At 40.4% G+C, this 24,649-nt stretch overlaps 2 protein-coding genes and 1 long non-coding RNA gene across 12 annotated transcripts; 2 read left to right on the forward strand and 1 right to left on the reverse strand.

The window, feature by feature from the left end:
* The first annotated feature begins 387 nt into the window (after positions 1-387).
* On the forward strand, positions 388-2,531 carry LOC147754766 (uncharacterized). Its single transcript, XR_015330620.1, has 2 exons — positions 388-779; positions 906-2,531. It is a non-coding gene; the product is annotated as an uncharacterized LOC147754766 (long non-coding RNA).
* LOC111252405 (uncharacterized) lies at positions 2,506-11,600 on the reverse strand. The gene is made up of 12 exons (XM_022810234.2): positions 11,012-11,600; positions 9,567-9,780; positions 8,881-9,415; positions 8,414-8,654; positions 7,988-8,170; positions 7,299-7,463; positions 6,963-7,133; positions 6,296-6,649; positions 5,591-6,068; positions 5,229-5,382; positions 4,715-4,916; positions 2,506-4,233 (listed from the first exon to the last, which is right to left on the reverse strand). Exons 1-12 carry the CDS (start codon positions 11,066-11,068, stop codon positions 4,102-4,104), a joined length of 2,886 nt encoding a protein of 961 aa, XP_022665969.1. The 5' UTR covers positions 11,069-11,600; the 3' UTR covers positions 2,506-4,101.
* LOC111252406 (mitochondrial 2-oxoglutarate/malate carrier protein-like) lies at positions 10,709-22,578 on the forward strand. Of its 10 annotated transcripts, none has more exons than XM_086993624.1 (6): positions 10,709-10,829; positions 17,016-17,155; positions 19,023-19,258; positions 19,518-19,972; positions 20,215-20,451; positions 20,704-21,336. In XM_086993624.1, exons 2-5 carry the CDS (start codon positions 17,070-17,072, stop codon positions 20,389-20,391), a joined length of 954 nt encoding a protein of 317 aa, XP_086849750.1. In that variant the 5' UTR covers positions 10,709-10,829; positions 17,016-17,069; the 3' UTR covers positions 20,392-20,451; positions 20,704-21,336. The 10 variants fall into 10 exon arrangements, with proteins under 10 accessions (XP_086849750.1, XP_086849749.1, XP_086849751.1 ...); XM_086993623.1 differs by lacking the exon at positions 10,709-10,829 and adding an exon at positions 11,854-11,973; XM_086993625.1 differs by lacking the exon at positions 10,709-10,829 and adding an exon at positions 12,132-12,150.
* The last annotated feature ends 2,071 nt before the right edge of the window (positions 22,579-24,649 follow it).

Consider the following 24,649-nt stretch of genomic DNA (forward strand, 5'->3'; position numbering starts at 1 on the left):
ATCAATAAATAATCTTATGCAGATGTAAAATATTGTATGCTTGACGCTCCTGTTGGTTTCACATCTCAATTTTTTAATTTTAGCGCCAAGAATATATAACTATCTACACATATGTTCAAAACATACGACAAAATGTACAGTGATGTAGACACCTGCAATCCGATACATTTCCTGGTGATGATCTACTTGAATCCATTGACAATCAACGTTCGCCTATTACGTTTGCTTATCGCTAGGTTCGCAAAAGGTCTTACAGCCGTAAGTCTGTCCACTCAAGTACTGCTGTCATACCTAAAGACAAAATATGACATATGTGAACACGATATGCAACCCAATATGTAAGTTCTCTCCCTTTGAACTTCATCAGTGGTCGCTGCCAATAGAAATGGCAACTGGGTGTTAATGCTATTAACGGTCGCGGCAGACGACATTTACCATTCCCGCGCATCATCAACGGATTAAACCTCTAAGAGCTGATGAAGCTGGTACCAATGTGATTGTCAGATGACCTTTGACCACTGCTGACACGCATTAACTGTGACACCGACCTTGTCCCTTGAGGGACAAGCTTATGAGGGCGACAGGCCTCCTGTGGCATCGGCCTATCCTTTCTCTATCTACTTGTCCATCTACTTCGACAAAATTTGAAAATGGCGCTTCGCGCTGACGTATATGTGTCGATGCTGTTATGCGCTATGGTTTGGTGGCAAATGCTACTCTGACAGCGTTCAGCGATTGTCTGGAACTGCCCAGTCACAGTAAAACGACAAATCAATCAGGCACGGAAAGCATTCAAGACCTAATACCCCAATCGAATTTCATAAGTAAGCAAAATCTGACTCAGGTAGATATAATGCATGTAACTTTGTTCGCTTTTGCGTTTGTTTGTTTTGGTCGTATTCCAGAACAGCTGCAAAGCTACCATGTCCTGCAACGTACGGCACACCGGAAGCATGGCTTCATACTATCGGATGAACCTAGAAACGCGACTTCAACGGCAACTATGTTCTTTAATGGCGGAAAGGAGTTTACAGCAGCTCTTCCAGCGAACGTGCTTCGTGTGTTCCGTCTCATTACGGTGCCAGTGATTGACCCATCCTCCTGAGCGCCAAGTATTGTCCTTAGCCCGTTGTCAAGTTCAGCGATTATCGGTAACAACATTAGCGGGGGCGTTTTCTCTGGCCTTCCCAACTTCGAAGGAAATAGCACCCGATGGCTACATGTCAACGGGCCATCGTTAGCAAAACCGGAATACGAAACCGTTCCCTCCAAAGTTCTTCGCTCTCTCATGGGGAAGCAAAACCATCGTCGTACAGCCTCGACAGTGCCGGTAATCAGAATGCCTATTTGAGCAGTAATCTATTCAATACGACGAAAGCTAGTTTGCTGCGAAACAAGCCACAATTTTCAGCGAAGGCACCTTCTTGGGACCCGTGATATCTCTGCTATCACTAGTTAATGGTCAACACAGCGGCAGTGGGTCGCTGCCCGCGGCACTTCAGTCGGACTATCTCCAACGTCACCTGTCTCTGCTTGTCAGGGTTCTAGGCGCTGTCGAACATGAATCGACTGCTGCACCAGTGACCAGTATCAATTAACTAAGGACGACTGATTCCGGCGCCGTCACAGCCACTGCCTTTCCCCTCCCCTTAATAACCTCAATACTACGCAACCACGTTATACAGTGACGTTATGTAAACAGTTACCGTTCTTTACTCTATGATGTAAAAAACAGCAGTGACTGTGCGTTTACTGCTGCTAAATAGCATTGCCGTAATATATATTCGTAGTCTGTATATATATAGTAACAGATGTGCCAGTAATGATGTTGTGCTTGTTAAATGTGTTAAAAAGATGCGTTAATAACATTCGCGTGTTTACCAATCAGCGCAGTCAAACTTCAGACGAGGGTTCTGGGAAATATTGCAACATTGCGTTGTCTCCATATGAGATGAGAAAAACTTACTCTGTTTGAACGTGTGTCACCGGCAATGTACACTTTGTTATGAAAAGATGATGTTTTGTGTATATTTCTCTACGAACCTTATTTTAAACGTTCATATGTAAGTAATCCTTAACACTAGTAAAAATACGCAGTGGAAGAAACTATCCTTTGAACCGAATATAACACCAATAAACATGCGGGTACCGTTCGCTCTAGACGATGCCTTACATGTAACGTTTTTTATTCCTAGCGGTTCGCGTATGCCACAGTAGGTAATAAGCACCAGTGTTATTCGAGGTTTTACACTCGTTAAGGGACTATTTGAGCGGTTGGTATAAGTTATCTAAACTATTGTTTACTAGAGTATCTAGATCATGTATGTAGGGCCATAATAGTTCAAGCTAGTAAAGCAAAATGGCATCACCTCCATCAGAGACGGTCGTCTACCCTTAGCAAAGCACTAAACAAAACACAAATAATTTAATATTTGGCTATCTAAGCAATTGAAAATGAGAGGAATCAATGCCTCGAGCTATCTAGGGGAATAAAAAAACATGTACTGAAATAAAAAAAATATATATATGTACATATGTTTCTTTATTCGTTAATGTTTGATGGTGACATCAACTTTGACAGCCATTGTTATGAAGTCCGTGGATCTTATGCTATTTCCGTGCTATTATCGTGTCAACCCCACAGTTCCCCCAAACTTATAGGACCAATGTAATGCAACTATGAATATCTTTTCTTAACCTGTTTTTACTTAAAATCTATGCTGTCTCCGAACCGACAATACAGATAAAAGCGTTAGAATCCTGACGCAACTGATATATATTCTGTTTTCGCCGGCAGCAGCTATAGTTATAACGCTGATCGGTTACTCATTTTCTGGTAGATAAATTAACCTCAATTAATTGGCAAGAAAGTTAACTATTTCAGCGAAAAAAAAAGGTACTAATAAGCAAAATTATGATTTGTTTTCCTATTGAGAATCTATGGTTGACATGTAAAGATCAAAGCAGCACAGTACGAAATCGGATCTCGTCTACTGTTTTCATTATACAACGTCTTCGTTGTTTTCATCCTCACATTATAACATACGGCGTATCACACCAACAAACTTCTAGCGAGTATCTGTATCGTACCCTTTCTGGCTGGAACACTGTGTAAGGTTCAAGTCTGCTGTAATATGTATAGTTGTTATTTAGGGATTGATATATAAATACACCTGTTTTGAGAAAAATAAGTTCCCATCCGCCGCTCAATAAAAACGGCAACGTCAGTCGTCGTAGGGAAATGCTAGACAGCGTATCAATATTCCGGATTTTCGATGGCGTTACATTATGGGCTGCAGTCATCGCCGCCAGACTGGTATAACTAATCACCCTAGTTAAAAGGCCATGTCCTTTCAGGCTTACTAGGCATCACTTTAACCATCGATGGTTTTTTCGTCCGGTACGCCATCCTTTGCCAAAATTCACGAGAAACCACTAAAAATTGCGCCTAGATAAGAATGAAGCCCAACATTAGACTTATACCATGCGACAATTCGCCTACGACCCAATCAATTAGAAGGTTAGATATTTAAAACACAAATTCTGTTTCGGTCATCATTACTCCTGAATTATTATTACTTATTTTCGTGTCAAAAAATAAAGAAGATGCTTCTATCAGGCAACAACAGCAGCAGTATTTTGTTTTGAAGTAACAACTGTTTCGTTCGAAATTATTCGTAGCAATCGAGTTTAAATTAGATTCTATCTACTGGTGGCTCTTAGTTAACAGGAGTCGAATGTAAGGAAAAGCTCAAAAATAGAGATGAAAATTAAATACTTGACTTGGAAAAATGCTGTCTACCGAGCAACATATTAGGTTTGTTCTTCATTCAAAACAGCAACTAACGATCGATCCATCGCTGGTGTCACGTACACCGATAATTTGACCATTTGGGATTTTTAGCACACATAGGCACACCGTGACACAACGTGTATTTGCGTGTATTTCACACGCAAAAATCTATGCTGGGTGCGTGTCGTTCGCGTCACTGTGCGTCTACTTATTCAGCTCAACAGCGTTTACGAGTACTGATTAATGGCAGCAGCAGTCAACTGGTCATAATCCGTATGTGTCAACTTGAGGAACCTTATGCCAAAGGCTTACAGGGACAGAAGTTTCCCATGACACCCTTGGCACGATGAGCAGCGATAAAAAGTGTTGAGGCCGGCAGGAGGAGCCGTCGACACCTCGGTTAGGTCTTCGAGAGTTTGCAGAATTTTATGCGCGATCACCTAAATAAAATGTGTACGAGTTTCAGTAAATAAACAATGTTACAAATGCCCCAGTGGTTTTTTTGACAAATTAAATCTCTAAATCAGATGTCTACAGATACGGAAGGCAGTGACTGCCTAGTAGGACAACATACGGGTAAACAGGTCGTCGATCATCTATAATATGATATATAAGGTAACATAGGTATTAATATACACGAGTTGACGATTAGAGACTGGAGATAATTGTTAGACGATGTATATAGTCAAAAAATGTTTATGAAATGTAACTAATGTTCTAACATGTTGTTATGTCATTCACACGAAACCTTGCGCATGTTGTTTACATTCGCGCCTCTAGGAACAACCCTTGCCTACCGAAGAAACAGTAGGCTATTTTTATTCGATATGCAGGTTCGACGTATCTCTTGCCAAAAGCATGGCTTGCCAAATTTAGCATTATTTACTTATGGCACAATAGTCTCAAGAAAACGAAATTTACCTCGTTCGATGTTGGATCACTGCTGGTACTGCCAACGACGGCTGTGCCCTTTGAAGCCTGTTCTGGAACGGGTGAAAAGGCCGCAGTCGGATTGCCATGAGCCGGTTTTTGCGGCTGCTGATGGTTTTGTTGACTTGAGGTCATAGGAAGTATTTTTCCTATAAGCGACTGCAACTGATTCACCTTACTTGATAATGCCTCCCTAAAATACCACCGATAGGATCGCGTTCCTTAGCTGATATTATATTCGCTCATTTGTTACTTTCATTATGAACCCAATAATACCCGAGTGTTTTTACCCGTTGCTAAAAATTCAGATTTTTAGCACCTAATATAGGAACAATGTGATAATGAATATTTACGGTATACACTTCATTCATTTAAGTATATAAGGGATATACTTAAATGAATGAAGTATATATGAAGGGAATTTATATAAATTCCCTTAACCTTAATGTACGCGTTGAATTTACTAAACGATATTAAACTAGTCTCGCCTTCGGCGCGATCTTACCGATCCTCGAGCAGCTGCTTAATCTGGGCATCCCGTTCCCGTTGACGTTGATTAAGTGCCGCGCGCTGTTGTTGGTATAGTTGGATATAGTCGGAAATTGTGTCTGTCTCCATACGTAACTGTTCGACTTGGTGTTCCAGCTGACTCTTTTCATCTGTAAAGGTTCAGCTTTAGGTTACTATTATGAGCCTTAGAGGCACTATCAGTGTTTGATTGAACTTTCCCTTTGCACCTGCCTTCAATAGTAGGTTAAATAAAAATAATAATATAATAATAATAAATTAACAAACATTTCCACTCAGCATGATCGCTATTATTATTGTTATTATCGCAATAATTACATAATAACTACCATTTCATACCTTGTAAGCGCGTAATCTTTAGAGCAGCCTCTGTTAGCCTTCGTTCATGTTCCCTCTCAATGACGGCTTCTACCGGAGTTCCCATTGGAACTTTTGTCGGCTGGTCCATTTCGTGGGACGTTTTCTCGTTTCGACTGGATGTCGTTGAAAGGTTATCCAGTGAGTACATAGCGTCCCCTATTGATTCGGCTAAGTCTCCCCCAACAGAGTCATTATGGTCCACCACGGCACCAGTATAGTAAACGTTAGCGGCCGTATCGGCATTGTGATTGCTGGTATCAGAGTTATTGTTATTGACCGCGTCACTGTCGCTATTAGAGGCCGCATTTCGTGCTGACGGCTGATGCGTTCCATGGGGCGCCGTATCAACAAACTCATACTCGGACAGCGACAAAGAGCCTCCAGGCGAATCGCCCAACGTTTGTGATGTATCCAAACTTCGGCTGCCTTCATCTTCAGTAATTCGCGATACACCGTACTGTCACAAAACCAATCATTTGTGTAAGCACACGAGAAATTGAAATAACACATGTATATATGTAACATATTTAGAAAGGTATGCTTAGCTATATTGTGCCCTGTGAGTCTATGCTGCTTGATTCATACAACTAACGAAACTAGCATAAAAATAAAAGGACAGACTTTAACAAACTAATACCACTAAAGAGACGCTCACTATCTAGCTACGTTTCAGTATGTACTTACGGTGTATTTGAGCGGTTGTTGTTGATGTAAGCGTGCTTCTGCCTTATGTTTTAGAGTACACTGAGCGTTCTGGCGCTCCAACGACGCGTACCGACTAGTGCACTCTGTGAGCTGGGCCTCTAACCGTTGAACTTGAAGGGCGTACTGTTGTAACTGACTGTCCATAGTGCTAGCGTTATGCTCAAAAGCTTCTATCGCAACACTGCTTGGGCCTAATTCGTCCTTTCCCTTCTCTGTAGCCTGCGCCTGCTGTAGTTCTATTGTCGTTTCCAGGTCACGCAAGCGCGCCTCCAGCTGTTGCGCTCGATATCGCTCTCGATGGACGTCTTCCGTCAAATCAAGTTTGTCGTTGCTCTGTCACGTTACGAGAACTCAAAATCACTTATAGTGTTCACAATACATCGACAATAGACTAACACGAATCGACCAAAAAGAAATATACATAATGAGTGAGCAGAATATGCTCTATGTGTATAATAGCAGCTATGATGCCGTGCTCACCTATCAATCATGCAATCGAGTTATCATATATGATTGTAAAGGTAATCTGTAGGCTATCAGTCACTAGCTGAAGACTCGTTTAGCCATTTGTCGAGTACTTTAGGCGCGACTGAAGTAATTTCTGGGCACACACAACGATAGACACACAAATATCTGAGAAGCTTACAAGTTTAACGAAGACGTCCTGCAACTCTTCGATTTGACTTTTAAGTTGCCTGTTCTGCGAGACGGCTCGACTGGCATCAACCTTAGCTCGCTGTAATTCGTCCGCGTTTGTTGCTATTTGGCCTTTTAGTACCATCGTTTGCTCGGACCACAGGCCACGTTCACTGCAGAGCTATACGTTTGGACCATGATAAAATGAGAACACGTTAGAACAAGTGTAATAATACAAGCACAACAGAGTTCGACAATGTCATCGCTCTATCAGGCTTTTAGAATGTTACTCCCGTTATTTTTATGCTAGCTGAAACAATAGAACATTCATTAACGATTCAGCCACCTGCTCTTGTAGTTGATAAAGCTCAGTCTGGAATTGTTTGTTTTGTTCAGCGAGGTCCATTAGACGCATATCTGCATCTGCGCGAGTTCCTATGTGGTCGTCGGCGTCAGTTTGAGACCCTACATCCCGTTGTTCCACATCGTATCCGAGGCTACTAGAGCCCACCTGTGATGAGTCAATGATTGAAGGTTAATGTCGAAATGATGTACATATCTAAAACAAGCTTGACAGCAATCGTGACAGAGTTTCGGTCATCAGTCACTCAACCGTGCGTCAACTCATTTCGTTGATTTTTTTTTTGGGCACATTCTAATATAATTGCCTAGTGTACACCTCGCCAAAACATCGTATGAACTTCCTTTCTACCTCGGAACGGGGTCTGTCATTATCAAACGAATCTAACAATCCCCATAGCTAACAAATTAGTTATTCATGTAGAACACAGAAGAATTGGCCTTGGGTCAATAGCTGTGAATATTGTAAATTAGCTATCGTCTCGCAAATATTTGATCAGACCTCACTTCAGGTCACGTCTACTCTTTGGCCTATTATACGTATGGCAGCTAAGCAAATACAACGTTGGCATAGCCTCAATTTGGCAGGAATTAGTTATATCAGAACGATTAAGTCGAGCACTTCCTTGTCTCTATTACAGAGATGAACTGATTGGGAAAATAATAAGAACTTGCCGTTTGCAGTGGCTGTGACTGAGCGGTAATGGATGCGGCCGCAGCTCTCTCCAGCTCGACAACCCTTTGTTGCAGACCTCGATTACTTGCTTCAAGGTTACGAGCAATCAAATCGGCAGCGTTCCGTTCATGAACTTCTGTTTCAAGTTCCTCACGAAGTCGTTCCAGCTGAGACTCGAGAGCCTGACTTGCAACAAAACAGAGAGCCAATTGAATATTTACGAAAAACATGAACATTACTGGAGGCAATAGTAATTTCGGAAATAAACGAGTAGTTTCTACTGATCAATGCCATAATAACGCCCACTTTAGACGGTGAGTAACGTGGCACGGTTTTAATGACCAAACAAGCAAATCACGGTTGGTATTGGACTTAAGGACAATAAAGAGGTCACCATAGTACTTTTGGCATTACTGGTAAAGTACCTTTCTCGTAGCCTCGGCTTTATTTAAGTTGTCCGCACTCTCGTCACCGCTGGTGCCAGCCAGTTGGCGAACATAAGCTTGAGCCACTTCAAGCTCATTTCGAGCAGCGTCATAAGCGGTCCGGCTTTGTTCCTCGGTCCGTTGAAGCTGAGCTATCTTTTCAGCCGATAGTCTTAGTTGTTCCTCAAGTTCTAGCACCTGCTTTTGCAAATTAGTATAACTTGTCTCGACAGTCGAGTTTCTGTTGAAAAGTAACAATGAAGCCCACCAAAGCACATGCCCTAATGTGTTAACATATAATTCATCTCACTGAGGAAGTCTCTTTGAACAGCTTAGCACTCAACGCAGGCCGAAAATTTGCACCCGCAACAAAACATTTTACAAAGGGGACGTTAATAATACGCCACAAAATGAATTAAGCAAGAGCTATTTAGTTTAACGGATAAAAATGTCAGAAGTCAACATACGCAGCACCGTCTAACGGTGGGGTTTCACTTCCAGCAGCTCCACCGGCTTGTGCTTTTCGTGTCCACTGCTCTTTCTCTTTCAATAAACGAGCTATCTGGCCGTCGTTAATGGTAGCACGTTCACGTAACGATCGAATCTCAGCATCGCGCACCAGAGCCTCGTGAGCACGTACCCGAAGCTGCCGCTCAAGCGAATCGACCGCAGTTTGTAATCGCGATTTTTCTTCTACTAAAAGCTCAATTGTTCGTGTCGCTTGTGAATGTGATGCCCGAAGTGAGTCCAGTTGAGCGGCCTGACCTTGTCGGCCTCGCTGAGCCTCATCAGCTTCGCGTGCCAGCTGCACACAATGTCTCTGTAACTCCTCAAGCTGGCGAAGATCTCGCGTGGCCCCGGACGCAGCGACGGCCGCTAACTGGCTAATGAGATTCTGCAAACGAGGCCCGAGCTCGCCATCCGTCGAAGAAGAGACCGTCACAGGTGATACTACTGCAGCAGTTGAAGTCAGTGGAGCGCAGATGGCTGCCTGTGTAATGGCTGCAATTGATATGAGGTAGATTATTGCGAAGTACGTACATTATGTACTAAAATATAAACTGTTATATAAGTGATTCATTTCGGTATTTTCCCATATATATATTTATAGTCCAAGAAAGAGCACTGGTAGAAAAAGTTTTTTTGACCTAACCTCCTGCCATTTGCGGGGGGCTCTGGTCGACGCTAGGTGTTGAATGATATTGAGCTTGTTGCAGGATGGCATCTTGTAACCCCTGACGAGATGCCAAAGATGGCTGCGGCTGCTGTTGCGATGAAGTAGCACTTTGTATGGTAGTTTCAGTAGACGTAGACGAGGCCGAGGCCGCTACGGCTGACTGTTCTTTTCGCCTCTGAAATTCTTGTAACTGGTGCAGCAAAGCACATAGTTAGCCTCGGGGGCTTCATAAAAAGAACTGACAAGTTTGACATAGTCGCATTACGGTATGTGAAATGTAACAGTACAAGAAATTGCAGAAAAAAATAGCTCAGGTCGCTTAAAAAGGTGCCAGGTATTCTCGAGTGTAATTCTTACATTAACATCTCGTGCTAATGTAATATGCAAAAATTACAAAGAAAAGGTTTATCTGAAAAACGTTTGATAATAAATAAAGCTTTTATCAAGAGGGGCTAGGTAAAATGTGGAAGTTTCAGAAATCAAATTGCGATGCCATAGACCGCACTCCAACGGTTCAGCGTCTTTTTATATTACTGAATATTTCTATAGACTATAGGCGGTTTATAGTACTTCTAAAACGCTCGTCAATGACTGTCCTAAAATCGTCGGGCTTGCGTTCTACATGACCAAGCATATGTAATGTTTCTTAAAATTTACCTAATTCATCATCACCATAATATTCATGCCGTTTGTGTATTCCGTACTAAAATAATACGATCACTATTGTGAATTCTCGTTGTCGTGTTGGATGAGGAAAGGAGGGCGACGTTCCGCGTTCCCTAGCACAAACGGCGTCTCCCATATTATTACATATATCACCATTGATGCTTCGTTCCCGCTACGCAAACACGCAACACGTAAATATTGGTCCTCATGGCTGCGGAAGTTATAGCATTCCCTCAATACTAGACTACTGTATATAGTACCCCATTATCTTGTAATGCACCCATTAGCTCTACCAGATCCGACCAATTTCATAATCTATTTTTTTTTTTGGCGACACTATTTTCGTCACGCTGCATGCCCCCGAAAACAAGTACCATCCGCTTGTCAACCTATTCCTGTGATGGCTACCATAAATGGAACCAAATGCAGCAGACGCTGAATAATAACCCGCATCTATAACTGAGCGTCGTGAAGCCTGTGCGGTTGGTTGAGGCCTGCACCCACCTGATTAACACAACCTACCGAGCGTGATTGAACAATCGTTCAGCCTCTGCCAAGCGTCCATTTCGATCGGTTAGTGGATCTATTTTCTATAGAACTAGGACCATATATTTCTGAACCTGTCGCTAAGGCGGACGGGAACTTTGAGAACTGTTTTTCCATTACGGAAAACATATGTTTTCCGCACTTGCGACTTTACCATTAAAGTATAACTGGCCTATAGACACGAATTAAATAATATAAAGTACACAAACCTTTCGCAATCCATCTGATAGCTTTTGCTCGCGGGCCCCACGTGCCGGCGGGGCCATTGCCAACGCAAGCTCCAAGCGTTTGACAACGTTCGGCCAAATGCGCCGCTTTACGTAGCCGTCTTGTTCGATTGGACAATCGACAGTAATGAGTAGTTCATCGAGTCTTTCAAGTTGTCCTAATTTGACTAAGTTACGACTTAAATTCCCGTTCGTCACTCGACTGTCTAGGCTCAGCGTGAGAATTTGCTATGGTTCCGAATACGCGCAGGCGGACGATCGCACACAACCTTACCGTTGCGTTCATGGAGCTTGCAAAATAGCAAAAATGAGCACCACATCTCACACGTCGACAATGGGTCGCCAGAAACGCTTCATCACTGACATTGCAATGGATAGCACAATTTAGCTTATAGAACACGTTCGTGTCGGAGTTCTTGCGAAAGAATCTATCATAGTATAGACGATTCTGTCTTAACGTAGTCAGCTTACTAAAGACGAATCGTCTGGCGACGATTGCCACGGAGGCAGTCAACAAACGGAGGTACCCTTTCCCTCTGTTTGTTCCGTTCGGTCCGAAAAATCATCGCTGTCATTACTCAGGCAGTTATTATGGTTACTTCATCACACCTCTGAGAAAGGCAATCAAATAGATAGACGATTGCAACAAGGACAGTTTGTTCTGTGCGGAACCTAATTCACCACTTCCCCTTTCCGCTTCTCTCTCTCTGCAGAGGGTTCTTTAACAATAACAACAGAGCGGCTGTATCTGTTTGTGGCTGCCGCCGAAGCGTTGAAATGAACCGAATGACGCGAAAGAATCTTCCATAGAAGCGGCAAAATGCAGAAGACTCAAAAATGGCAGGAATAAATAGATACAAGGAAACTATTAGAAACAAATGGTCGGAAAAAGAGAATAGAGTACACATATAAGAAAAAAAACATTACCGGAATCGAGCACCCATGTAAGGCTTGCATAATACATTACTGAACAAAATCGTATAAGTTTTATTTACTTACATTTCTACGTGCATTCTAATGAAAACAGGTTTAAATCTAGCCTTCAAGTGCATATTTAATACTTTAGTGAGTGTTATGTTGGATTAGGCGGGCGCATATGTTTACATATGCGAACCTAGCAGGTATGCTATTTTTCATAAACATCTTTCATTTCAGTTTTCTTATGTTTACATTTCCGGCGTTCTTTTCCTTAAGGAAAAGTCCTGGAAATCTGGAGTCTGCTTTTTCGGCATAGAATCAGGGACCTATTCGACAGGAAGGGATAGCTGAGAGTTCGCCGTTGTTTGTCGCCCTAGTGTATAAGAGTGCTCAGTTTTCTGCACTATCTTTTTGAATACGGCTTATATGTCAATCTGACGTATCCGATGGTCGAAACAAGATGAACTAGGTTCCCAAAGACAGCTGTCAGATGTAGTTTAGTTCAGTATATGGAAAGCGAGAATGCTGAGAACGCAAAAGAGCTATATATATGGAATTCTTAAATAGTGTAAAAAAATGTAAGATTCTGAATCATCCTTTGGCACATTTTGTTGGCTTGCCACTGATTTCGCCGTACGCCGATAGATAGTTTGTTTTCTATTTCACCGACTCGAACATCACGTTACCCTTTTTATCTGCAATGGTATAATTTACAATTCTATCGTATTATTACACTGAATTTCCCATTGTCTTGACCGGTCGATACGACGGGTTTATCTTTTGTAGAATCCATTTACTTTCTATCAATAATCATCATCTCCGTAGAACTTAAGTCGATTGATAGTTCTGCTCGATTGACCATAACACACCCAAATGGGCTGCAATACAGTTGGTGTTAGGCTTGTACGTGTAGGAGTTACGTGTTTGCGTAAACCTATCAGTCGATCGTTCGTTCGACGCGCGTTAGCGATTGCTTTTGTTTTTCGAACGTTCTAATTGGGTGAATTGGTAGCCGCCGAATCTGATAAGCAGGTTTACAACGAAAACTCTACATTCTCCTTAAAGGCTCTTTCCTGCTTTCCTTCAGTCTGCCGGGGTTTTTGCACGTCGCTCGTATCATTTTAAGCAATCTACAATGGCCACTAGAGATCAGTTCTTGCTTACCAAGTCGTGCAATAAGTGCTCATGTTCTACATAACAGCGCGCATGATGGTGAACTTTCTTTGATTCTCTTGATTGGTGTACTAGTCGGATCAGTGGATTTCGTCACAATCAGTCGAGTGGGGTCCAACTATAGCCTCCATTTGGTAACACAGTAAACATTTTGTTAATCTTTCTGCTAACAACCCTACAGCGTTCTTCTCAAGGAAATATTTTATCATATGTAGAATATAGTCCGTCCGACCATTGAAGTAGGAATAGTACGGCGCTGTGTATGCCTGTATTACTGCCTAATAATTCTTTATAGTTGTTAAAGATGGGATATTTTCAACAACGGTGCAACATAGAATACCCCTGCAGAAATTCCGCTAAAGACGAGGAAAAACTTATCGTTTCTAAACTTTTCCAAAAACACATATACAGGTTACTGGACTGCTACAAGATGAAAGCCGACAGTCTGCTTTAGAGCTCCAGAGACCCTAAAAACACAGCAGCTAGGTCTTTTCCCTTTCGCACATCGAATTTCTTTGATTCACGGGCTATTTTCGCGCGCCAACTGGTCATTGTGTCCGCAAGAGCAGACGATATCGTCAGGTAAACCTTAACATTTATATGATCAAAGCCCTTTCTTCTGCGCGATGCTCTAGTGCATTTCCTCACGTAGTACTCGGTTGGCTGTTGCGCTCAAGAACAGCAAATAGAATGTGCCTTAGATTGCAGATAGATGGTAGTACTGGATTCGCCTTAATGAGTGCTCTGTGTCGAAAGACAGCTGCGTGTGCCTCTTGTTCTACTGTGCGCGATTATATTCTATGGCGCTCATAAGCGCACGGCGATAAATTTATCTTCGTTCGCTGAATATAGCGACAGGTAGGCAGGCAGAGACAGTTGTTTTTGTGACGGTGGCCTTACGTTTCGACAGAGAGAGTGACACTGCGCGCGCCATCTCGCACGATTCTGCGGTCTACACCGTCGTATCGGTGAGCGGTTCTAACGAAAAGTTATCTGTGAAGTTATTTAGGACATTTTCCAAAATTGATTGTTATTGCTAAGATTGTAGAAGCTGTACTATGATATCAGTTAATGTCGGACATATTTTTTCAAACGAATAGATATAGTAAAAGTGTAAAGCTTTACCGACAAAATTTTCTTAAGCGTCTGTTAGATTAGAGGTAACTAAGTTTGTGGTCCGATATGAGAATAGCTTTATGGTATTGCTGTGGGTGTGATTAGTTGCACGCTCTGACCCCTTGGTGGCGCTTCACAACAGGCCAATAAATTATATTTAGTGCTATCTATAAGCTATGAACGTCCTAATGGTTCATCTGATTTAATGCTATACAACTCATTGTCTATATTAAGCCTATGGCTTTTCCCAGATTTTTTGCAAATTCATAGACCCCGACCAGGGCACTGATTTCACTTTGGTTTAGGCAAATTTCCCTAAAATTTAAACAATAGCACCGCTAAATGGATTCCTAAATAAGTGACACTTTTAAGGTATTTTAAAATAGTTTAGTGATAAAGATTTGCCAGTTTTAGTTAAATGATTGTTTTGGACTTGTGGATCCGTTCCTCTTACAATGCGTAGACGATTCCACGGTGATCCCATGGTTGACTTAATCGATATTTTGCCTTATATATTGATTAACTAGGACTTCAATTATCTACCTAGGCACACACATGCGACAAGGAATCATCTTTTTGACGCTGCGAGTAGAACTTAAAGCCGATGAGTAATTTTTAACCTTATTTTTTGGTGGTACATCAGGGGTTGTTCAATCAGGTATGAATGAGAAATACTGCTACAGTTTTATTCTGCGACAGGCTTTACCTCCGTCAGTTTTTTTCGTTTGGTTTTTAGCCATGTAATGCTGGTTGAGGTTCTAATAAGCTAGAACAGTAAACTTCAACTGGTAGCAACACACTTTAGTGAGTCTCCGACACAAATTTTCTGAGAGCTATAAATACATAAGCGGGATTATACATAATTGGATCGACACCAGCGGTGGTGATCCTAAATATTACGGTTGAAACGGTAGAACGACTGGCAGTAAGTAGAGTTGTGGACCACTTGTTTTGTAAACCTGTTTTAGCGATGCGATATGATTATTAGAAAGCTTTAGACGAGAAAAAGTTGAATTGTAACCCTTTCTATGATTCGTATATCTCGCCGTTATACCGCTCGGATTCATAGCGCACGATGTCAAAGGAATTAGATGCTTGACGAACCTATATCATACTTCACACTGAACGTACCATCCATTTACTTCGGCTAATCTACTTGAGCCCAAGTCCACTCACGCTGACGAAGTATCTGCGTTTATCGCAAAAATATTAAACAATTATCAATGTCATACTAAGCTTCAAATGATCAACGTGAAACGGTTAGGTTGTATATTCAACGGAAGCAGCCAGTACGTGGATTCATAATCTTATCCTCTCTAAAGAGTGTCGACTTGATTACCCCTTGAAAAAAGGCAGGTTAAAACTCTTGTTCTCGGTTTCAGCAATGATTAGACAACAAGTCATTCAATGACAGGTTATAAAGTTGTGCCGGCTCGGGAGTAGTCACGCAGTATATGGATCTGTTTGCCATTAGCCACAGCTAATGAAGATACGCTACGCAGCCCCAGTGAATGAGGGCTATCTCATTTCATCACTAACCGGTCACCCCCCATAGAACGTGTTACAAACGATCCGTCCGTAACAGCCAACTGATATGGTCTATTTATAATTTCACCAAATGTCTCGTTTATACATATCTATATAGGATATAGCTCTGACGGCAATTGCCGAATCCAATGCGACGAAAGTTTTCATATTTTTTTTCTTTTTTTTTCGATATTTATTTCTGTCTTTTCCATATTTCATAATAAACCTCTGCTGAGAGCCTCCTTTAACTTTCTACACTTACTGGCTACACATTTAAATCAAATATGACATCGTTTTTATTTAGTTGGTAACTTCATCCTACCATTATTTTCCCATTTTTCACGTGCTATTTAGTGTCAACGACGAACAAGCGTTATTGATTTTCTAATTTGAACAGTTTAATCGGTCTAGAAATGGCGGCCATCTTCTTTAATGGCTTCGCGTTGTTTATAGGCTACGGTTTGTTTATGGGAAAGTCGGTCGCAGGCCAACCATAGAAAAGGCTATCCCGCAACGGCAACTGCCAATCTGAATATACTCGCCTCAGTATCTAATATCTTTTACCCCTTGACTTTTCCCATTCTAATCGAGCGGTAAACGTTCTCCTATCTAGAAGCGTTTGGCTTTACTACCGACCAGTCATTGCTACCGACCCAACCAGTCGGCCAGTTCCCTTTCTCGTGTGGGACATGATCCACTGGGTTGATAGGCTTTGCCCCACCGTTTTATCTTTAAAAACTTGAGACCTCAAGCAAAACACAGCGAAAACTACCGATTTGCACATGTGTAGCGACAATGAGTATTTATTTAGTGCTATACTATTTTTTGTTTAGAGTTCGCCCCTGCATTGCCCACTTGAGTGCGTTAATCGCTAGATCCGTTTTAATATAATTACTATCTTGCAACATTGGGGTCGTACACGATGACACATCGTATTTCGCCTGGACGCAGCATTATTGACAAATGTCCCAGTGAGGACTTTTTCGATTCATCTATTCTCATGTGTCTTTTTTATATTTTTATATACATATATATATTTTTATTACATATTTTTCACGTTTTCAGATCGTATAGATGTTTTTCATTGAGGATTACGAATTGACCGCTGTATAACCTGTCTAGGCGAATTGGAAGCATCGTTATGATCTTCGAGCGACTGACCCTTTTGAGCGGCCGCCCGTTTGTCACTTTTTTTAATGAGGAGAGTGATTCTTATCTAATTTGGATAACAAAAACATAGGTTTTTTTACAGAGTCTCGAGTATTCTAGTGAAAGTCAAGCTCGGGTTGAACAGAATTGCGCCAAAATGGCCGCTACCGTCACCACTAGCAAGTTGGAACCGGCTAAAAGTATCCCGCGAAGCGTTAAATTTATCCTTGGGGGATCAGCTGGGTAAGTGAGAGTTAGTACTGCTTCATTATTTTACAGTGTATTTTATCGTGTGGTATAGTGGATATCATACTTCTAAAACCTTTCATAGCGTGCGTTGATGAGCAAGTTTACCGAAATAAAAATCTATATTGATTTTTTTCGAATACACTTGGCCACAGTTAGCTATGCAATCAGAACCTATGAAAACGCAATAGCGCATCTCATATGAGAAACCCTATTCAAAAGTAGTACGACTTCACCTTCCGACAGCCTAGTTGCATTGGGATTCATAATTACTTCACTTAATAATATCTCGCCACTAATATTGTTTGGCATTAGAAAATAATCTTCAATCGTACATTTTACGAAATAGATGAAAAAGTGGACATGTTTCTTATTTCTAGGACACTTTATTGCCATAGGTCTAGTAAGTTGTGCGCGAACAAACGCGTCTCGGATTCTATTCGGGTAGTACAAGCGAGAGTAGCAAACTTGAGGAGTGGTCCCATTAATTGACACATTAACATTTGCGTATGATTTGTACTGTAATCGTCTTAGATTTCAAAATGTCTGTTTGGCCTGCTCCCACATCGAGAGATCCTGAAAAAAAGTGATCATTAGGTAACTTCCGGGAAAAGATGCTTCTTTCACTAAAGTATGTAGCCGAATTTGTACGTTTTCTTGTTATATAATAGAATTTTAGTATGTTAATCAGTGTCTTCGTAAGGTTTATCCACCATGATAACGAATCAAATAATTTAAAGCAGGACAGTATAAGCTTTCAGAATGTAATGTCCATAGTCAAGTTCACGCAGTGCCTGAAATGATTCAGAAACACGTGGGAATACAGGCCACGCTTAGTTGAATTAACGAGTAATAGCTATAACTTATCGTTTGTTTCTCATATTATATATCGTAGTGTAGTAAGTTACGATTTTGTTTACCGTGTGACGGCGCCCACCTTAGAATAATCTTGAGCAGACCTAAATCCTTGACCAGAATGCTGGTAGAAAATCTAAAGCACAGTGAACGTATACATGCGTCCCGATAATGTTGTGAACAGTAAAAAAAAAAACATTTCACTGTAGCTGGTTATCTATTGAACTCAACCGTGCTTGAGTAAGGTGTGTTTATAATATTAATTATTATTGTATATATTATGTGTCTATATAATATAAAGTTAGGCTGCTTCAACTCAAGGAAGCATGGAGAAGCTCGACAATTTTGTTAACACTTTATACAACAACTGTGCCTCTGAACATCGATAGTTAAACTATACGTCAGTCACATGAAAATATATAGAAAAACAAACATGCGGATGCAAAAGAAGGCTTTGTTGTTAAAAATACTTGCGGTCATTAGCGGAACGGATCTTGAATGAAAAAGCTGTCGAAAAACGCTACTCTGGTTTTAATATGAGTCAATACGTTACAGATGTATTCTAGCTAAACTAATCAAATAAAAAAAAAAAACTAAAGTTTATATAAATGTAAACTTTAGTTCCATTCAGTTAATCAGGTAGAGTTAAAGCTAGAGCGATTTGGTAATCTAAGTTTATTCTTATTCGTTTATTATTAAAGTTACTATGACGTGGTGTGGAGTTACCTATTGATGCCATGTAGATCCGAGTCCGCCCATTGACAAGCCATAGACCAAATCTAGACAAATTCACCACAAATGCTGAAGATGAGCAGTGGAAGGTTCTTCAATGAACTAAATATTACTTACGAATACTGCTAGTACAAGGGGCGAGGAAGATACAACAGGTCTGCCAAATGGTTATTCTAAAATTGTAAATTGCTCTTGTGTTATGTGGGCGTTAGCGTTTACGATGTTTCGTTATAAATTATAATGTATTCATATTATTCTATCTATTGTCTATCAACAGTATGGCGGCCACATTGTTTGTACAACCCTTGGATCTGATTAAAAATCGAATGCAATTAAGCGGTGAAGGTGGAGTCGCCAAGGAACACAAGACTTCGTTTCATGCTTTCCGTAGTATTGTAAAAAATGAAGGCCTGTTTGGCCTATACACGGGCCTCAGCGCTGGTCTTTTTCGTCAAGCATCATATACGACAGTTAGAATGGGCGTTTACACATCGCTTTTCGAGTGGGCATCAGGTGAGTTCTGAGTTACTCCAGCTTACTATTATAGGAGCCCAAGATATTATACTCCATGTGAAGTAAGGATACATTTTCGATCATACATGTTTGATTCGTTTATGATTTATATAGCGTATATTTTTAATCCCCACCTATCATAGACACACAAATTTTACCAAATGTCACCGATCTACAGCAATCTAATTTTAGCGAGAGTTCTATTCACTCACGTCTCTAAGCGACCAATGTAATAATAATTCTATTTTTGTATCATAAGCAGAGTCTTCCTCACCGAGCTTCTTCATGAAAGCCGGAATCGGCATGTGTGCTGGAGCCGTCGGTGCGTTTTTCGGAACGCCAGCTGAAGTTGCACTTATCCGTATGACATCCGACGGACGATTGCCTCCGGAGGAACGTCGAGGTTACCGTAACGTTTTTGACGCCTTATTTCGAATCGCAAAAGAAGAAAATGTCCTAACACTTTGGCGAGGCTGTATGCCAACAATTGGACGCGCCATGGTAGTAAATGCTGCCCAACTTGCCAGCTACTCACAGACGAAACAGTTCCTGTTAGGCACTGGCCATTTTAAAGACAACATTGGCTGTCACTTTGCGGCATCGATGATTTCGGGTCTTGTAACGACGACAGCTTCAATGCCGGTTGACATTGCGAAGACACGAATTCAGAATATGAAAGTGATTGATGGCAAGCCTCAGTACACTGGCGCGCTGGTATGCTTTTGAATTTTTATGCCTAGTAATTCTTTCTTTCTTTCTTTGTCGATGTCTTACTCTTCGAAGATTTTTTAACCACGATGGTCTTAGGTTATTTGGCACTACCATATTTTGATTTGATTATCACATACGCCATGCAGAAGCGTACTCGAATGCTCTGGTATTCTCCGTGTGGCCAGCATAGGGTATAAGTGCTGACAGTTATGTTCAGCCAGATTTTAAATTAATTTCGATTACAGGATGTGCTATCTAAGGTGGTTCGAAGCGAAGGGCTATTTGCTCTCTGGAAGGGTTTTACTCCGTACTATGCTCGACTGGGCCCTCATACGGTTCTAACCTTCATTTTCCTTGAGCAAATGAACAAGGCTTACTACAGGCATGTTTTAGGGGCAGAACAAACAAAAGCTTCCATCTAAAAAAAAGCTCCGGAGTCGGCCCGACAAGTTCAAGGCTACGATTAACCTTCATGGCGAATGGTGAGTACAAACGACGGCGACACGACATCATAATATTATGCAGTGTAAAGGCGATGAATGTTAGCTTAAACTACATACATATTTTTGTTGCCAGACATGAATTTATGATCACTTTTTGGCAATCTGAAACGAAAATTTGTAGTATTATTTGTCGGTATAGCTCTAACAATAGCTCCTTAAGGAGTTCATAATGTGGCTTCCATCAGATGAGGATACCAATTAGCATTCTGTCCTTTGAATTCTGATTTTCAGGCAATAGAAAAACTATTTCAAAGATACAATATATGAGCATAGCTTTGGCAAAAGGCCATCGTTAAGGTACCGCACGTTGTGAGCCCGAATCTGATACAAGCAACTAAGTCCACCTATGAAGACATAGAACTTAACAAAATGTCTCTTTTTTCTTCTACCTGAGATATTTTAAAATTGAGATATTTTAAAAATTTGAGCAGAGATATTTTAAAACTAATTTACAAAAAGGAAGTACATACATTGTGTTGTTTTTTAGGGTTAATTCAGAGTGAAAGCGACAACTAAAGCACGACTAAGCTAAAATAGTTCGTAGCAGACTAAATAGAAGAAAGTATAACATATATATATATATATGTGGACTGCTACACTTCTATAGGGTTACAAGGGACCTTAAGTATGAACAATTTCTACATTAAGGCTGTTGAAAATTGTTTTCAAAGCTAGTTCATATAAGCAGAGGACGATAACGTCGATAGAGCAAGAATGTTGAATCAACATATGTCTTCATGTTTACGCCTTTTGAATCAACTTATTGCCTCCTTTTGGCTCATACAATCTACACTCCAGAATGAAATAACAGTATAAATCTGCGATAAATAAAATCATACGATTTCTAATTTTACTGAATGAAAACATTTCGACTTTCTTTAACATAAGTCTATAAACGTTTCTATGATGTCAATATATGAAACGCACATGAGTCGTGCAGAAGGGTCTAAATCGATCTTCGATGGAATTGAGATGATCGATTTTTTGTATTAGGATTAATATATATATATATATATATATATATATATTATAATTATAATTATAATTCTAATATTATATAATATAATATAATATGCGGAAATAACGCGTAGACCTAAACTGTTTTTTGAATTGTACTTTTCGCTGCAGCAGAATGTAGTTTCTTAGGTGTGTTCTCTCTTTTGGATGAAAAGTTATATTTTTGCTATTTTTTCATCAGTACTATTAAGATGTACTTTTGTGCTGGACTTAGTAGTCCATATGCCTTGAGTTTTGTCTTGTACTATCGTTAAGCATTGTTTCAGGTGACGAAACGAAGTCTGTATGCTCTCGATTTCGAAGCTAGACCGTCTTCGGTGGCCTACAACTTAGTGGCCTAACACGTTACCATTGTCCAACTACTACTATTACTTCCAAATCAACCCAATCATGTGCTTGTTTTTCAATGGCCTGTATCGTCACTCGACAGGATTCATCTCGGTTCGATAGAAGTCGTTACCAAGTGCTACTGCCAAATCGCTCGCCTTTCGCTCTTCACGCACTAAAAAGCCGATGCCTCTAAATCAGCTTTGATTATTTTTCGTACTGCTGCTACCTATCAATTTTAAACGTCGGTTCTCTGGTAGCACCTTGAGCCGCAGAAAATCTGTTTCGCCTGTGCAGCTAAGGGCTGTTCTAAATCCGCTAACATACTTAGTATATTACATCACTTAAGCGACCGCTCATTCTACGACTTTATTTATTTAAAGACAAACCCACAGGGACCAGGCGGCGTTAAAAGTTTGAAACAAGGTGATTATAGTGCGAGTGCCCCGTGGAAAATTGAAAAGTTTTTTTCTGCCATTTCAAATGGCAAGTAGCGTTGTTAAGTTAGAACAACTTATTATCCAAGTGAAACTTCTCCAGATTACGGCTTAGAATGCTATTTAACATTTTTTCTAACAACAAAGGTTAGCACCTAGGTTTAAAAAAAAAAACAATTATATCACTACATAGTTACTTTATCTTCACAAAATGATTATTGGCAAATGGCGTGGATATTTTCGGATGCCAATTTGTAGCAGTTTCCGTTGTTTACCGATCAAGTCAATAAAAGTTGAAGTCGCTTAAGCGGCTTGGTTAACTGAATCTTCCATGCAAAGCTTTCGTAAATCCAAGCGTGTAAGGTAACAAATATAACCTTAGCCGCTTCGAATCCAAGCGTGTAAGGTAACAAATATAACCTTAGCCGCTTCGGACCTCCTTGCAAAACAACGTGAACGAAACGCGGAAGGCCCACGGCGCCTACCGTCAACTGTAGAACACTATTGTCACCATTGTGTCTCGGAACAAGCGTTTTCACAAAAAAAAAAAAAAAAAGCTAATGGATTTAGTCTTTCGAACTGAACCTGTTATAAGATTGCATTCTGTATCAGTTTTTGTAAACAGCACTTCCTCTTTTTCTTGAACTTGCTTGCAGCAGGAACATTATTATGTGTAAACGATACACACCGCATGAATAACTTCAGTGTGGCGAATTTTGGGATTTTGTGGTCCATGAAGCTCTTTCCTTTTCAACTAGGCATTTTTACTATTTTTAGTTGCTCGTGACCCAGTCCAGTGTTATGGATACTTCCCGTCTCCTCACCGTCTATCGTAAGATTGATCCGTTTTTGAATCCTAGCTCGCCTGCTTTCAGGCTTAATGCTTTTTCCCCTTGGGTCGCTCGTAAGTGTTCCAGAAAGAAATGGTCGGGCTATATAATGAGGCCTGGCTGTGCATCTCTCCTTTATCCTTCAGATTTACTAGGGCCTCTGGACGACCATTTTCGAAATGATAACAAAGACGCGGGTTCTCTAGACACCTTCAGATCTCTCGGTCTTATTTCCTTACAGTTCAGACATGCAAAATATGAGCTAATAAAACAACACATAATTAAACGAGGCAACAATGAAACAATAAATTTGAGGCGGAGAATCCTAACTAAGCATAAACTAAAGAATCGTAACTAGGTTTATTTTTCTCGAAATAAAAACGCTTGGTGGCAGTTATTTAGACGATGAAGACTACGTTTCAGATTAATCGATTTGCAAGCAAACATTCAAAACATATGCTACTGACAAGCTGGAGAACAGAAAATATAATTTTACTGAACTATAATATAGATATTGAAGTTTAAAGTCGTAAGTTATAGCGTTATTTTTAGCCGAGCTGTCGCCTGGAAACTCTCGCGCAATCAGCATTCAGCAATCAGCAAAGCAAAATTGCTTTGGCCGCAATGTCATTGACAACTTTGCAACTGCAAAGGAGAAAGAAAAAAAGGCAGACGAAGTTAGACGTATAAACAATTATTAATTCGAGTTAAATTATGGGCCCATTTAATGAAAGATCGCCCATTCCACAGTCGCTCTTATTTAGTTATAAATGTGTACCAAATACTGCGAAGCAATTACAGACTAGTTTGTATAACATTTCAGTTCGTAGAAAAAATATTCCGAGATAAATTTTGGAAGTACGACAAGCAATTATGTGTGCGGGTACACTATGAGTCGCTTCCAAAAACTATCTCAACGTTCAAGTTATAGGAAATTGCGTGAAAATTTAGAACACTTCCTTTTGTTTCTTGCGCCATAGCAAAACATTCAGCCATATCAGCCAAGATCTATAAGGGTCGATAAACCCCGTTAACCTATATAAAAACACTATTGCAAGTGGGTCGTTAGATTAAGATTCAAATTGGATTGAAACAAAGCGTGCATCGAACGGTTGCCCGAACGGCCATTGTGATTTGTCTACAGCGTTATTTTCAACACTCATATAAGAGATGTAGATTTTAGCTTTGCTAACTTTTTTAGTAAGGATAACCTTCCGTACGTATCTATCTAAATCTGATTGTTATTTACTAGTTGTGCAGCCAGATTGATAAGTTACATGTTCTAATTTCATAACTGTCCAACGGCACAGTAGAAATAGCCATAATATATATCACATACCTTAGTAATACAAAATAAAAATAGCAAATATCCGAACTATCGGATATTTGCTATTTTTATATAAGATAGATAGTTTTATATAAGATATATAGATAAGCCTTATGGCAAGGTGGTGATTAAGTCACTTTCCGACCAATGGGTTAATACCTCTAAAATCTCTATATAGCTAAGTTACGTTAGTTCTGTGTTGCTTATTTACCTTTCATTTAGATTCTCATATAGAAGCC

The sequence above is a fragment of the Varroa destructor genome, unplaced genomic scaffold (assembly GCF_002443255.2).
Source record: "Varroa destructor unplaced genomic scaffold, Vdes_3.0 BEIS01000006.1, whole genome shotgun sequence".
NCBI classification, from domain to species: Eukaryota; Metazoa; Arthropoda; class Arachnida; order Mesostigmata; family Varroidae; genus Varroa; species Varroa destructor.

What these genes read in the sequence shown, in the direction of transcription:
- LOC111252406 (XM_086993624.1), top strand. Translation starts at nt 17,070, where the DNA reads ATGGCCGCTACCGTCACCACTAGCAAGTTGGAACCGGCTAAAAGTATC. An exon ending in ATCCTTGGGGGATCAGCTGG is followed by an intron (nt 17,156 to 19,022) that starts GTAAGTGAGAGT and finishes GTCTATCAACAG; the next exon opens with TATGGCGGCCACATTGTTTG. An exon ending in GCTTTTCGAGTGGGCATCAG is followed by an intron (nt 19,259 to 19,517) that starts GTGAGTTCTGAG and finishes TTGTATCATAAG; the next exon opens with CAGAGTCTTCCTCACCGAGC.
- LOC111252405 (XM_022810234.2), bottom strand. Translation starts at nt 11,068, where the DNA reads ATGGCCCCGCCGGCACGTGGGGCCCGCGAGCAAAAGCTATCAGATGGA. An exon ending in AACAACCGCTCAAATACACC is followed by an intron (nt 6,069 to 6,295) that starts GTAAGTACATAC and finishes GTTTTGTGACAG; the next exon opens with TACGGTGTATCGCGAATTAC. An exon ending in AAGCAGCTGCTCGAGGATCG is followed by an intron (nt 4,917 to 5,228) that starts GTAAGATCGCGC and finishes GTGGTATTTTAG; the next exon opens with GGAGGCATTATCAAGTAAGG.